This window comes from Pongo pygmaeus, chromosome 10 (genome assembly GCF_028885625.2).
Source record: "Pongo pygmaeus isolate AG05252 chromosome 10, NHGRI_mPonPyg2-v2.0_pri, whole genome shotgun sequence".
NCBI lineage: Eukaryota > Metazoa > Chordata > Mammalia > Primates > Hominidae > Pongo > Pongo pygmaeus.
The window spans coordinates 98,815,326-98,829,703 of NC_072383.2; the positions used below are offsets into that span (position 1 = coordinate 98,815,326).

The 14,378-nt window shown below is 35.6% G+C and overlaps 1 protein-coding gene across 8 annotated transcripts in view; it reads left to right on the forward strand.

The window, feature by feature from the left end:
• The window catches only part of SCYL2 (SCY1 like pseudokinase 2), a 71,638-nt gene extending 58,735 nt beyond the window's left edge, over positions 1-12,903 (forward strand). For 3 of the 8 annotated variants that reach the window (XM_054445666.2, XM_054445664.2, XM_054445665.2), the window contains exons 13-18: positions 1,964-2,082; positions 6,947-7,047; positions 8,394-8,460; positions 8,580-8,675; positions 10,152-10,271; positions 11,293-12,903. In XM_054445666.2, the coding sequence (XP_054301641.1) occupies positions 1,964-2,082; positions 6,947-7,047; positions 8,394-8,460; positions 8,580-8,675; positions 10,152-10,271; positions 11,293-11,937 (1,148 nt within the window). In that variant the 3' untranslated portion in view covers positions 11,938-12,903. The remainder of the gene's footprint in view (positions 1-1,963; positions 2,083-6,946; positions 7,048-8,393; positions 8,461-8,579; positions 8,676-10,151; positions 10,272-11,292) is intronic. The other 5 variants (XM_054445667.2, XM_063646615.1, XM_063646616.1 and 2 more) reach the window with 3 other exon arrangements.
• Positions 12,904-14,378: the final 1,475 nt, after the last annotated feature.

A 14,378-nucleotide genomic window follows, 5' to 3' on the forward strand; every position in this document is an offset into this window, starting at 1 on the left:
CTGGTTTTCTAATATGTTTAAGTCTTAATTAGTATATTTTGTGGCTAAGTGATATGCTGATGACGCATGTTAACCTTATAGACATTCTGTTCTCTCAGCATAATTACAAATTACTAAGAAACTCTGAAATCATTTATATATAGTTATAGAAGTCCAATCTGGAAATGCCAGGGGTCTGCTGCACTAATAAAATAGGCGTAGCTATAGAGTCACAAAAACATTAACAAGGTCATTTTTTATTTAATTTAAGGTATGTTAATTTTTTTTTTTTTTTTTTTTTTTTTTGAGATGGAGTCTCGCTCTGTCGCCCAGGCTGGAGTGCAGTGGTGCCATCTTGGCTCACTGCAACCTCTGCCTCCCGAGTTCAAGCAATTCTCTGCCTCAGCCTCCTGAGTAGCTGGGATTACAGGCACCTGCCACCACGCCTGGCTCATTTTTTTGTATTTTTTGTAGAGACAGGGTTTCATCATCTTGGCCAGGCTGGTCTTGAACTCCTGACCTTGTGATCCACCTGCCTCGGCCTCCCAAAGTGCTGGGATTACCGCCTGGTTCTTTGTTAATTTTTAAGAAAAATTATATTATTCATCCATGTATTCTTAACACCTAATGTAGTGCTTGGCCTGCAGAAACTGCTCAGTAAATATTTGTGGGAATGGTTAGCAAGTATTTATTGTGGGCCTCTGTAGACATGGAAGGTACTCTAGGGATATCGCATGAATCTTCTGTGCAGAAAGAAGTTTGTCTTCTTGGCTGGATGCAGTGGCTGACACCTGTATTCCCAGCACTTTGAGAGGCCAAGGTGGGCAGATCACTTGAGCCCAGGAGTTCAAGACCAGCCTGAGCAACATGGCAAAACCCCATCTCTACTAGAAATACAATAATTAGCCGGGTGTGGTAGCATGCGCCTGTAGTCCCAGCTACTTGGGAGGCTGAGGTGGGAGAATCACATGAGCCAGGGAGGTTGAGGCTGCAGGGACCCATGATCGTGTCACTGCATTCCAGCATGAGCAACAGGGCAAGACGCTGTCTCAAAAAAAAAAAAAAAAAAAGTCTTTTTGAGCAGGAGTTTGGCATAGTAGAAATTCGAGCTCTGGCTCTAATCCTGGCTCTGTCAGTTCTTGAGGTGACTTTGAAAAGTTTATTTATTCAATAAGGATGAGACTAACGTCGTTTTAGGATTCTTGTGAGACTTCACTGAAACAAAGGGAAAGTAACAAGCATAGTGCTCAGCAAATAAGCATTTAGTAGTTGCCCAATAAAGTGACTCTTTGGGTATATAAGTCATGTGCACATTAACAGAATAATGGGGGATGGTATTTCACAAAGCTTTGGATTATATACAAAACACTTAGAACTCAAAAGCATTCAGAGAATGAGGAGGAAATGTACTCAGTTTACCAAATGAAGGCTTTGTGGATAGATGTAACAAGTGGGGTCTTGAAGATTGAGTAAATAGGTGAGACAATAGGGAAGGATTTTGTGGAGTTGATTTCAGTTATTAAATTTCAAACATGTCGAGTTTGATTTGCTGAAGAAGTGAATAAAAGTGTAGGACTTATATTTTGACTGTACCTATACTACACCCTTTGAAATAGATGCCTTGAGTATGATTTCTGAAATATATATTTAGTTGTTTCAGAATAGAAGGCCGTTCTGTAACCTTACTGCCATACAATAAGAATTGAACCTGGTTCTGATAAGCTTCTAATGTTATGCTATCATTAAATGTACTCCTAAACCAAAAGAACACAGGATGAATATGTCATGGTGTTTAAATCTGGCCTGATGATAAAGGCTGAAATCATTCTGATTCATATGTAAGAACATCATTATTCTAGGCATTGATTGGGAAAAATTTGTACTACACAGATTATCAAGGGATTTCATATAAATATATTATTTTCATGATTTCTATGAATTTACGGTGTTAACTTATAAAATTCGTCACATTCTTTTCTATCAGGTATTTACAAATGTACTTTTACTCATAAGAAGTTGGGAATCACCAAAGAGCAGCTGGCTGGAAAAGTGTTGCCTCATCTTATTCCCCTGAGTATTGAAAACAATCTTAATCTTAATCAGGTAGGAGTATTTTTGTGCTTTATTCATTTTATTCAGCTTACTTTTTTCTTGGCATTAGATGTATAAATATATTACAAAGATTGGTTAAAAAAAAAAAAAGGGTGGGGGGAGAATATGCCACAGAACTAAATGAAGAAAGTTTGTGGGTGGAAGGATAGGTTGTTAAAGACGTCATTGGTAAATAGTAAATGAGCAGGATGTTGAAAAATATGTAGGATTTGGGACTACTTTAAATTTGGGGCTGGGAAATTGACATGAATGAAGAACAAAGTTATAGAATGTGTTTGGGGAGTATATTCATTATTTATTGATAGCTACAGAACAAATCACCACAAACTTGGGGGTTTAAAGCAACACACATTTATTATCTCACAGCTTCTGTGGGTCAGGCCAGAACATGGCTTAGTTGGATTCCCTACTCAGGGTTTCTCACAGTGCTGTAGTCAAGGACTTGGGGCTCGTTCAAGGCCCAGCTACAGAGTGATCTACTTCTAAGCGCACTTACATGGTTGTTGGCAAGATTCAGTTCCTTTTGGGCTGTTGTACTTAGGGCCTCCATTCTTAGCTATTAGCTGGATGCCACTGTCAGTTCCTAGCCACATGGGACTTTCCAACATGGCAACTTGTTTCATCAAAGCTTGCAAAAGAGAGTCTGCTAGCAAAACTGAAATTACAGTCTCTTGTAATCAAGGAAGTGATATCCCATCACCTCTGCCATAGTCTGTTGCTTTAGAAGCAAGTCACAGGTTCAGCCCACACTCAAAGATAGGGGATTCCTCAAGGGCATGAATGGCAGGAGGCGGAGATAATTGGGGACCATTTTAAGAGTCTATATACCACTGGGAAGGAATAATTCAATTTGATTGGGAGATATATGTAATACAGTAGGAGAATAATGGGAGAAAGATAAATTGAGACTAAAATAGGTAGACTTTAAATGCCTGTCTGGTTTAGGTATTTGAACTTTCAAGGTGTGGTAAATGTTTGAGTAAAGGAATAATGTGTCCAAAGATTATTGTGGAATTGTCTCTCTGTATGCCTCTATCGCTGTTTGTCACAGCTGTGTTCTTATGTGACTGATTCTTCCTGAAGATTAGAAACTCCTCAAAGACTGGTTATTAGAGCTTATTCTTCATTATAGCCCCAGCACTTAGTGCAATGACAGAAGCAAAAATATTAATTGAATTGAGAGAATATTGAGATATAGAGTAGAGACGAGTCATTTTTGTTCACAACAGAACTAGTATTTAATGAAATATAATGGAAAAGACTGAGTTGGGTTACTGTTTAACTGAGAGCATCAGAGATGGATAGGCAGGGAGGATGTAGCACTGAGAGTGAATTACAGCAATGAGGGAAGCAGAAAGCTGGAAGTTGAGAGCTTTTGGCGTTGAGGAGCATGCTGAGTGAGCAGAGTTTTGGAGGCAGAGAAATTTATAAAACTAATCACAACGAACATTTCATTTGAATAGGGTAAGCCTCTGAAAATTTGTTCCTAGGTTTTGATTTTTTTCTTTTTCTTTTTTTTTTTTTTTTTTGAGATGGAGTCTCGCCCTGTCACTCAGGCTGGAGTGCATTGGTGCAATCTCACCTCACTGCAACCTCTGCCTTCTGGGTTCAAGCAATTCTCATGCCTCAGCCTCCCGAATACCTGGGATTACAGGCGTGAGGCACCATGCCTGGCTAATTTTTGTTGTTTTAGCAAAGACAGGGTTTCACCATGTTCCAGGCTGGTCTCAGACTCCGGATCTCAGGTGATCTGCCTGCCTCAGCCTCCCAAAGTGCTGGTATTACAGGCGTGAGCCACCATGCCCAGCCCCCTAGATTTTAATTTTTGGTTTGGTAATTTCTTCATATCTTGGATAGCAGAGTTGAGGTTAGGGTGGGCAAGAAGGGAGACAGTGAATATTGGGGAGGAATAAGATAATAAGCCTAAAACAGCCTTCAGCTTTTTGTCATTTCTGTTCTTAGTTCTCATGCTTCTGATTTAGTGTTTTTAAATATTCCCAAATGCTTATTTTAGGATATATAGGCTCACTCCTGTCATCCCAGCACTTTGGGAGGGAAGGGTAGGTGGATCACTTGAGCTCAGGAGTTTGAGACCAGCCTGGGCAACATGGTGAAACCCCTTCTCTACAAAAAATACAAAAATTAGCCAGGTGTGGTGGTATGCGCCTGTAGTCCCAGCTACCAGAGGGAGCTGAGGTAGGAGGATTGCTTGAGCCTGGGAGGTGAAGGTTGCAGTGATTTGAGATTGCACCACTGCATTCCAGCCTAGATGACAAAGCAAGACCCTGTCTCTAATTCCGTTTGAAATGTTGTGTTAATTTACTTCAGCTTAGTGGTTTTTTTTGGGGTTGGGGGGGTGGCTATTTTCATCAACAAATATTTTGTTTCATATCTTCTTGTATTTTACAGTAGTTTAGCATGGATGTGGTCTGCCTTCCCATTTGTTTCATGGTCAGGGTTTCTCATTTAAGACTGCCTTCTTAGTTCCTTTCTGCTTTAAGATGATTTAAGTGTATTATACATTAAGTGACAAAGATAAGTAACTTAGGAAAATACATTTTCAGCATTTGAATAAAAAACGGCAAATGCCCTGCAGCAGTCCACTGAATAATCAATAACTTGTGTTTGATAGGGGTTCCTAAGACCACCCCCACAATGGATGATTCAGTAGGAGGACTCACAGGACTCAGCATATAGTTATGCCCAGGCTGTGCTCTATTATGGTGAAAAGATATAAAGCAAAATCAGGAAAGGGAAAAGGTTCATAGGACAAAGTCTAGGGAAACCAGGCACAAGCTTCTAGAGTCTTTTCCCAGTGAAATCACGCAGGATTCCCCTTGTAATGAATTGTGGTAATACATGTGAAATGTTGCCAACCAGGAAAACTTATTAGAGACTCAGTGTCCAGAGTTTTCAATGAGGGCTGATCAAGTAACACCCTCTGCCTGGCATGTACTCAAATTCCAAACTCCCAGAAGGAAAGCAGGTGTTCAGCATACAACATATTCTTTGTACAAACAGTTTAGGCAAGTAAACCACTGTTACCAGTTAATAATAGGAACCTTTCTGAAATCTGAGTTCCCAGACACCAGCTAAAGGCCAATTTTGCAAGCAGGAGTTTTCGAGGATAGCAGTTTAGGCCTACAATGTTAACTCTTTTCTGCACAAACTACATTTAACAATACGGTTAAACCTCACAAACATGTTGAGTGAATGAAGCCAGGCATAGAAGAGGATCTGCTGAATGATCCATTTATATAAAGTACAACAGTCTAAACTATGCTGCTAGAAGTCAGAATAAAGTTTACCCAAAGAGTATGAGGGTGGAAAATGACTGGAAGGGGATATAAGGAAGCTTCTGGGATGTTGACCACGATTTTGCTTTGTTTTTGTTTTGTTTTTGTTTTTTGAGACAGGGTCTCACTCTGTCTCCCAGGCTGGAGTGCAGTGGCACAATCTCATCTCACTGCAGCGTTGACCTCCTGGGCTCAAGTGATCCTCCCACCTCAGCCTCCCAAGTAGCTAGGACTACAGGCATGTACCACCACTCCTGGCTGATTTTTGTATTTTTTTGTAGAGATGTGGTCTCTCCATGTTGCCCAGGCTGGTCTCAAACTCCTGGGCTCAAGTGATCTTCCTGCCTTGGCTTCCCAAAGTGCTGGGACTACAGGTGTGAGCCACATGCCTGGACCGATGTTGTTTCTTTATCTGGCTGCTAGTTACATTGGATATGTTCAATTTGTGTGAATTGTGATTTTTTTTTTTTTTTTTTTTTTTTTGTCTGTGCACTTTGACATGTAGACTTTTCTGTTAGTATATTATACTTCAATAAAAAGTTTTAGGAACCCTAATCAGTGGAAAGTCAGTCATAGTAAACTGCTTTGGAAACATGCCTTTTGACTTTCTCATAAGATGAAGAAGCTGCTGCTGATAGCGCGTGGTGAAAAGCAGTATAATGTAGTAGAAAAGGGTGCAGACTTTGGGGACAGGCTTAGAATGAATTCTAGCTCTGCCACATGAGCTCTCTAGCATCTGTGAGTTGCTTTACCTCTCATTGAGCCTGAGTTTCCTCATTTGTAGATTAGAAATATTAATGAACCTACTCTGAAGAGTTGTGAGGATTAATAAAATAGTGTATGTATAAACACTCAACACAAAGATGTAGTTATAAGATTTGGGGAAAGGAGGAGAGCCATTTCTAGATTCTTCCTGTAACATGTGGTGTTATTCAAATAAGTTGTTTATGATGATCCTGAAGTACCATAGGGATGAATGATCAGCAGTTGACCAAAGTTAACCAAAGCTTAAACTATGTTAAGACATAGTGCTAGGTATGCTTTATGAAATCTAATTATTTGAAAATTGGATTATGTACATTTGATATTTCGACTGTCAGAAAACAGGATTTATTTTAGCCAGATATGTCATTGCAATCTGAATAAGCAGGAATTTTCTATGCATATAAATGGATTATTTCTAGATAGGCACAAATTCAGATGGTTAATTTTGAATTATCCCAAGAAGATCAATATATAACTGCTAAGGGTGAATTTATACAAGGCCCCTGAATAGTAGCTATTAAACAACTCCGGATATAAAACTCATTATTGAGACATGTTTTCTGGAACTTAAAAGCCTCATCAACTATCATATCATCACCAAAGATATTATAAAAGCTTGCTATGATATGCCAAATTTAAATGTATCATTCTTATTGAATATCAGCGCTATGACTGGATCCTATTCTACTGGTAAAAATGGAGAATATTATGATTAACTTACTGAATTATTTTAATTGATTACATTTGTTGCTAACTTGAAACATTGTAACCATATCAATTTCTCATTATACCAGTTCAATTCTTTCATTTCCGTCATAAAAGAAATGCTTAATAGATTGGAGTCTGAACATAAGACTAAACTGGAGCAACTTCATATAATGCAAGAACAGCAGAAGTAAGTAGGTTGCACATGAATTATATGTGGTCCAGGAGTGAAACTATAGTTGTCTTATGATTGATCTTCTGGAATATGGAATAGAAAACTTGCTGGATTTAAATTTGACCATATGTAAAACATTTCAAAATTTACCATCATGTTAATAAGTTGAACTGAATTAAAATAGAATGTGGTTGAAAAATCTAGTGTCACTTCTGAGTACAAAAGTGTAATATGATATAATTTTAGCATTTTATCTACATAAAGAAAATTCTGTTCCTGAAAAATTTCTTGTCAGCAATAGCCACTAGCATTGTAAACTCAGGTTGCTGAAAACTAAAAGCACCACTTAGGAAAATTTTTTAAATTTATGAACTTCTAGTGTTTTGAATTTTTTTTTCATTCTCTCTTCTCTAGCCCCAGAAACATTTATAGAGCATTCATTTCATATTTAGCATCACAACATTCACCTCTTTTTATTTTTAGGGAGGATTTTCTAAATCATTTGCAGAAAACTAGTATTCAAAGAAGGCAAAGATGGAAATCGTTGACTATTGAATCTAGTTTATTAAAATCAAAGCCCCACTATATTCTTTGCTCCAGAGTGAAACACATGAATTTAGGATACCTATTAAAGTTTGATCCTGAATCAAAAAACATCTAAAAATCAGTAAAATTGATATAAATCATGAACAAGATCCCCAAGTAGAAACTCTTTAGCTTCCGCCCACAAGATGAAGACTTAAAGTAAATACACATGGTATAGAAATAGCCCTTTGTATGCTTGAAGTATTCTGTAGTGTGTATGTATGTGGTGTTTGATGGATTGACTTTGTTAATGTAAAAATCTGGAGAAATAATTTTTAAAATGCATTATAGGTAGAAATAAATTTTTAATAAGAAGTATTTATATTTGAGTTGGGAAATGAACCCTTCCTTTTTCTTCCTCCTATCTAAATCTTACCTATTTCTCAGGACATAGATCTGGCTCACATAACAGTGATTATAGCATTCATTGTTAGTATCACAGACTCAGAACTTAATCACATTGAATTCCCCATATTATATCTTGTCTTTGAGTGAGATGTTAAGCTCTTTGATAAAAGAACCATGCTTGACTGGTTTTATGACACCTTGAATAAATTCTCCAGTAAATCCCAAATGTTGAGTTTAAGAAATGGTCTTACATACAAATGTTATTTTTGGGGCAAGCAAACATTAACAGTAGAAAATAATGGAAAAGATGACTCTTCTTAATGAGTTTAATTGGGGTCTAATAAATTCCATGTGGATAAATAATTTTTGGCATGAGTAAAAATATGCATTTCTTTTTATTGTTTTATCATAATTCAACTCTCCTACAGATCTTTGGATATAGGAAATCAAATGAAAGTTTCTGAGGAGACAAAAGTTACAAATATTGGGAATCAGGTAAGAAGCAGCTTAATTTTTGCAGAAAGTATGCTTCATTTGGAGGGCTTTTAATCTTTAAGCAGCAAAATCACATTTTTATTGAACTTATTTAAATTATTGACATTTTTCTATTTCAGCAAATTGACAAGGTTTTTAACAACATTGGAGCAGACCTTCTGACTGGCAGTGAGTCCGAAAATAAAGAGGACGGGTTACAGAATAAACATAAAAGAGTGAGTTTCCTTATTGTTCTTTCAGCCCTCTTATTTATGCTGTAGGACTTCCTGTAAACCACAGAGTTTTGTTGGGAAATACTGTTCAGCAGCTTAACAAGAAACATTTGTAATTATCTTTCTGAAATTCCTTTATCAGTTAAACATGACCCTAACCCATTTTGAGAATAAACGTACTTAAGATTTTTAGCTTCCATTATTACTTGACTTGCCACAAGGTGATATGTATAGGATCCTTGACTCCTTTGTCCTTTCTCTTGTACTTTACCAGTCACACCCCTTGGTGAATCCCACTGTCTCTCTTCTCTGCTTCTGCTCCTGTGTTGATGGATTCCACTATAGATTTGTGCTGTCCAGCTATCCTAGGCTGTCTCTGATTGTTGCTCTTCAGTATTTTAATTTCTGTCCCACTCACTACATTCCCAACGGTTTGAGTTCCAAACTCTTTCCATTCTTTTTGAGCCTAGCAACCTCATGTTCTGTCATTTCATGGTGTCAACTTTTATGGTCCATCAGATTTTCACTTTGACACTTTCACAGAGTATTGGTCAGTTATTTGGTAGCATGGCCATCAATTTGAGTTTGTCTCATGTTTTCTCATAATTGGATTTAAGTTGTACATTTTTGGCAGGCATACTACAGAAGTGATGATGTACCCTTGGTTTATTCCAGCAGGGGTACATGATGTATACATGACTTATTAATGGCAGACCAACAATATTTTAAAGAGGATTTTCAAAATAGATCTGATTCCATCTCATAAGTAGATAAAAAATTTGAGCACATTTTTTTCTTCTCTATTTCTTGCTAAAATTTTGCTCCCCCTCTGATTTTGAATATTAAACTATAATAGGATGCTTTTCTCTTGGTTAGTATCCAATAAAAAAAATTTAAGTCAGTTTGTGACTTCTGCTGAGGGCATTCTTCTATTCATTCATAAATGTGAATACTGTGTGTGTAAAGCTAAGGGACTACTGGACATAGTAGTTTACAAAATTGTAAGAGAACATTGTGAGCTTTTAGTTTAGCAAAGTTGATAAAAGACAAGACATCAAATTTGCTGTAGACATCAGCAGTGAAAGAACTGCTAATGTTGTTTCATTCCTTCTTCGCTTTTTGTGAGTTCCTAAAATATTCTTGGGGTGAGATACATTAGAGTTTAAATAGATTTCCCAATTTTCAAGAATGAAATCACTAAATCTTATTGTCATTGTCTGGAAAAAAGTGATTCTAATGAATGGTTTAAAAATAATTATTTTCATGCTGGAAATACTTTTGCACAGATCCTGTGAGTTTTTATCTAAAGTTAAATTATATAGTAATTTGAAATACAGCTTACTGTGACAATCACCAAGACAAGAGTAGTTTGCTTTTCAGTGAAGTAGTAAGATGGCCTTTACCTGAAGAGATTATCTTTTGTTTTACAAATGGACTTAAGAAATTGCCAGTTGATTTTTTGCTTTATTTTGTTTTAAGGCATCACTTACACTTGAAGAAAAACAAAAATTAGCAAAAGAACAAGAGCAGGCACAGAAGCTGAAAAGCCAGCAGCCTCTTAAACCCCAAGTGCACACACCTGTTGCTACTGTTAAACAGGTCAGAGTTCATTCTTTTGTGTAATTTCAAGAATACTACTGTTAAGGAGTAAGGTGGTATAGAACTTAGTCTACTAGTATTTGTGTAAAAATATATCTCAAATAATACCTTAATATGTGGCTTCTAAGAAGTATAGGCATAAACGATTTTCCAACTCAGCTATAATCTGCCTAATGTATAATGTTTTGTGACAATGCTTGTTACCAATAAAGAAGAAGCTAGAAGAATAGGAAGGGTTCTTAAAAGAGATTAGGACTCATAGTACTCATTCAACTCTGTTCACTCTGAAATGATCAGAATATTATATTCATGCTCTTAACATATTTTTGAGCTAAAGTTATTTTCTATGTTTGACTTTTCAATTATAGTTAGATTTGTAACTTGATTTAAGATGTACTTACGTGACCTGGCTAGTATTTGTTTTCTCCTGTGTTCCAGGTACTGTTCCAGGTATTGGTGCTATGGCAGTGAATAAGGGCCCTGCTTGTAGAGAGTTTACACTGTTACTGGTTTCAGAGATAGCTTTATCTTAAAAGCTTTCTTTAAATTATTTTTTTGTTACCTCTTAATCACTAACATTTTCTCTGAGAAAAACATCTTTGTGGGCCAAGAGGCAAAATTGAGAATATTTTGTAGGTACTTTTTTAAGAATAGAGGAAACAAATTCCTATAAAGTTTTGATGAAATTCAAACTATACAAATAATAGTAAAAAATTACTGTATTTTTTGTAATATAGAATAAGAAGAATGCGATTCTTTTTTTGACAAATAATATTTTGCTTAATTGGAGTTTAAAGTTAGTGTTCCCTATCATCAAATCGATTGCAAATATTCATCTGTAAAAAACATACAAAAATAGGTGGCAGGCTGTATTTGACCTGCAGGCTATAGTTTGCTAATTTGGTGTAGACCATTGAGCTTAATTCTAACTTGTCCTTTATAATTTAATCTATCAAATGTTTACTAATTATAAAGTAATTTATATTTCTTAGAAATAAAGTAATTCTCTCATATTTTTCAGACTAAGGACTTGACAGACACATTGATGGATAATATGTCATCTTTGACCAGCCTTTCTGTTAGTACCCCTAAATCTTCTGCTTCAAGTACTTTCACTTCTGTTCCTTCCATGGGCATTGGCATGATGTTTTCTACACCAACTGATAATACAAAGAGAAATTTGACAAATGGCCTAAATGCCAATATGGGCTTTCAGACTTCAGGATTCAACATGCCCGTTAATACAAACCAGAACTTCTACAGTAGTCCAAGCACAGTTGGAGTGACCAAGATGACTCTGGGAACACCTCCCACTTTGCCAAACTTCAATGCTTTGAGTGTTCCTCCTGCTGGTGCGAAGCAGACCCAGCAAAGACCCACAGATATGTCTGCCCTTAATAATCTCTTTGGCCCTCAGAAACCCAAAGTTAGCATGAACCAATTATCACAACAGAAACCAAATCAGTGGCTTAATCAGTTTGTACCTCCTCAGGGTTCTCCAGCTATGGGCAGTTCAGTAATGGGAACACAGATGAACGTGATAGGACAGTCTACTTTTGGTATGCAGGGTAATCCTTTCTTTAACCCACAGAACTTTGCACAGCCACCAACTACTATGACCAATAGCAGTTCGGCTAGCAATGATTTAAAAGATCTTTTTGGGTGAGGTGTCTTCCTTCTATTTTGAAGGATTATTTCAGTTTCAATCATGGGTAAGCTGATTTACATCTTTATATAGTTGGCTTGGAGGAAGTACTTCTATGGGAAAGTGAACAGTTCTGTGACAGGAAACATCTCTGTCCATGCCAGCATAGTAGTTGTATGGACTTCTAACCAGTTGAGTTTTTTTAAAGCATTGAGGATTTTTTTCCTCTTACCAACTCCTCTTCAGGTTTTTAAAGACCCAGCCCTTCCCAATCTCAAAGAGAAAAAGGACAACTGAGTTATCTTGAATAACATAACTTTTTAATCAAATGTTTATTTTGGCTTGTGGATCTTGGTGTTATTTAAAAAATTGAGTTGATGGTCATTGCAAGCTCATCTGTTAAGTACTATATGGTACACAGTCTATGAGTCATTAGTCTTCATTTTAATATGTAAAAAATCTTGATGCTGTATTGATTTGCTTGCATTTAAGATGACAGAAAATGATAAGCATAAAGAGAAGTATCAGGTTATTTGCTTTTTCCAAACTTTTCAGATGAACTATTGTTTAGTACAGAGACTGAACAAATACTACAAAATTCAACTTAACCTTAATTTCATTGGTTTAAATGCGTTATTAACCATCTTAAGTGCAAACTAATCATTGTAAATTATATTTTAGCATGGTCTGCCTCAAATAGTAATGTATTTTTCTGCATTCACTTGGATATATTTAGAATCACTTTTTTCCTCCTGTATCACGGAAGAGGTATGTGCTGATTTGTTTGGATATTTGACAAAGCACTCTGATGTGACTTCCCTGACTACTACCTTCATATTTCATTTCAAATTTAAACTTCTGAGGTTGCAGCATATATGAATTGCGTTTTCAAAAGAAGATTTGTAAGAATTAAACTATATTTATGAGTAAACTTTTGAGATTTCTGCTGTATTGTTTCAAATGTAATAAACTTTACTTCTCTAAAAATTGAGCAGTTGTATCTTCTGACCACCAACAGATTTTCAGCTTGCCATGATAGTCTGACCTCATTAATTACTGCTACTGAAGTTCAATGTTTTTCTAGGAATTTTAGGAACCTTTTAAACATTTTGATTTCTATTAGCCATTTTTAGGAAGGAAAGAATCAATTCTCTTAACAGGAAACATGCTTTATTTTTCAAAACCTTTCTCTGATATTTTTCTTTAATTTGCTGATTATTCAACCACAGAGCCTTATGCTATAAATGTCATTTGTATTTTAAAAAATAATATTCCAATCATAAAACTTTAAAACCATCTTTCAACGAACTATATATATATTATAGTTGCTGCCATAGAGTTGATGGTTTTTAATTATCTGGAACCAGCAATCATTTAAAATAAACCATATTAAGTTTAGTATGCTGGTACTAAGTTTATTCATTTTATATGAATACTCATTGAAAATATATACACATACTATATATATGTAATACACAGCACTTGATTACAAAGTGTAATTTGATTACATTATTGCTGGCAGCATTCAGTTAAGAGGGTACTTTAAAAAATAGAAGTCAGCTTTCACATCTGATTTCTGTATGGGCTGTACTTGGTTAACTGGATTTTAGAAAAAGGACTAATAGAATTGCTAAAGAAATGTATCCAATAAATGAAAAACAGTAGGAAGATCAAATGTTTTTGTCAAATATATTCACAACTTGACCAGATTAGCTGTCCTGTTTGTAATGCAATATTAATATATCTTTTGGGAAAAAGCCTACATATGGAATAAAATAAGTATTGAGGAATTTTTCTTTGTAACAATTTAGTAGTCACTGTTTATTGAGAAATTGTTTTTTATTTTGTAAAATAACATGATGTTAGTGTTGAACTCTTAAACAGAAAGAAAGCTTAATATAACAACTTATAGAACTTGAACTACTAAATATGAAAATAAGTCATTTGAAAAAAATACAGTATGTAAAATTTGCTCGTTCGTTGAGGTAATGGTGCTATGTTTTTACAAAATTGTTCCTACACCTTTTTTCTACTTCTCAAAGGTATTTTATTTCAACCATTTCCATCAATTGAACTGTTACCATTGCCTTTTTCTGTTGAGAAATTGCCTCTGAAAAATAGTGCTATTTTTAGGCTTAAGTGTTCTTAAGTGAATGAAATTTTCAAAGTACTAGATCACCTTAAAATTATTTCACGTGCTGAAAACAGTTAAGTCCCTTATGTTTAGAGCAGAAAATGTTTAGGTTAAGAGCATCTGTCAACAGAATCTACAAAAAAAGATTCCCTTGCATTTGAATTAGTTCTCTATTCTCCTATTGCTAAAATGTGTGATATATATAGAGGATGTATAAAAGGAAATGGAAATAGACTATGTACTTGTCTGGTTTTTGTTTGTTTTTATTTTGGAATGCTTATAAGCCTCCTTTACACTGAATAAGGAAGTAGTTTTTTTTTTTTTTTTT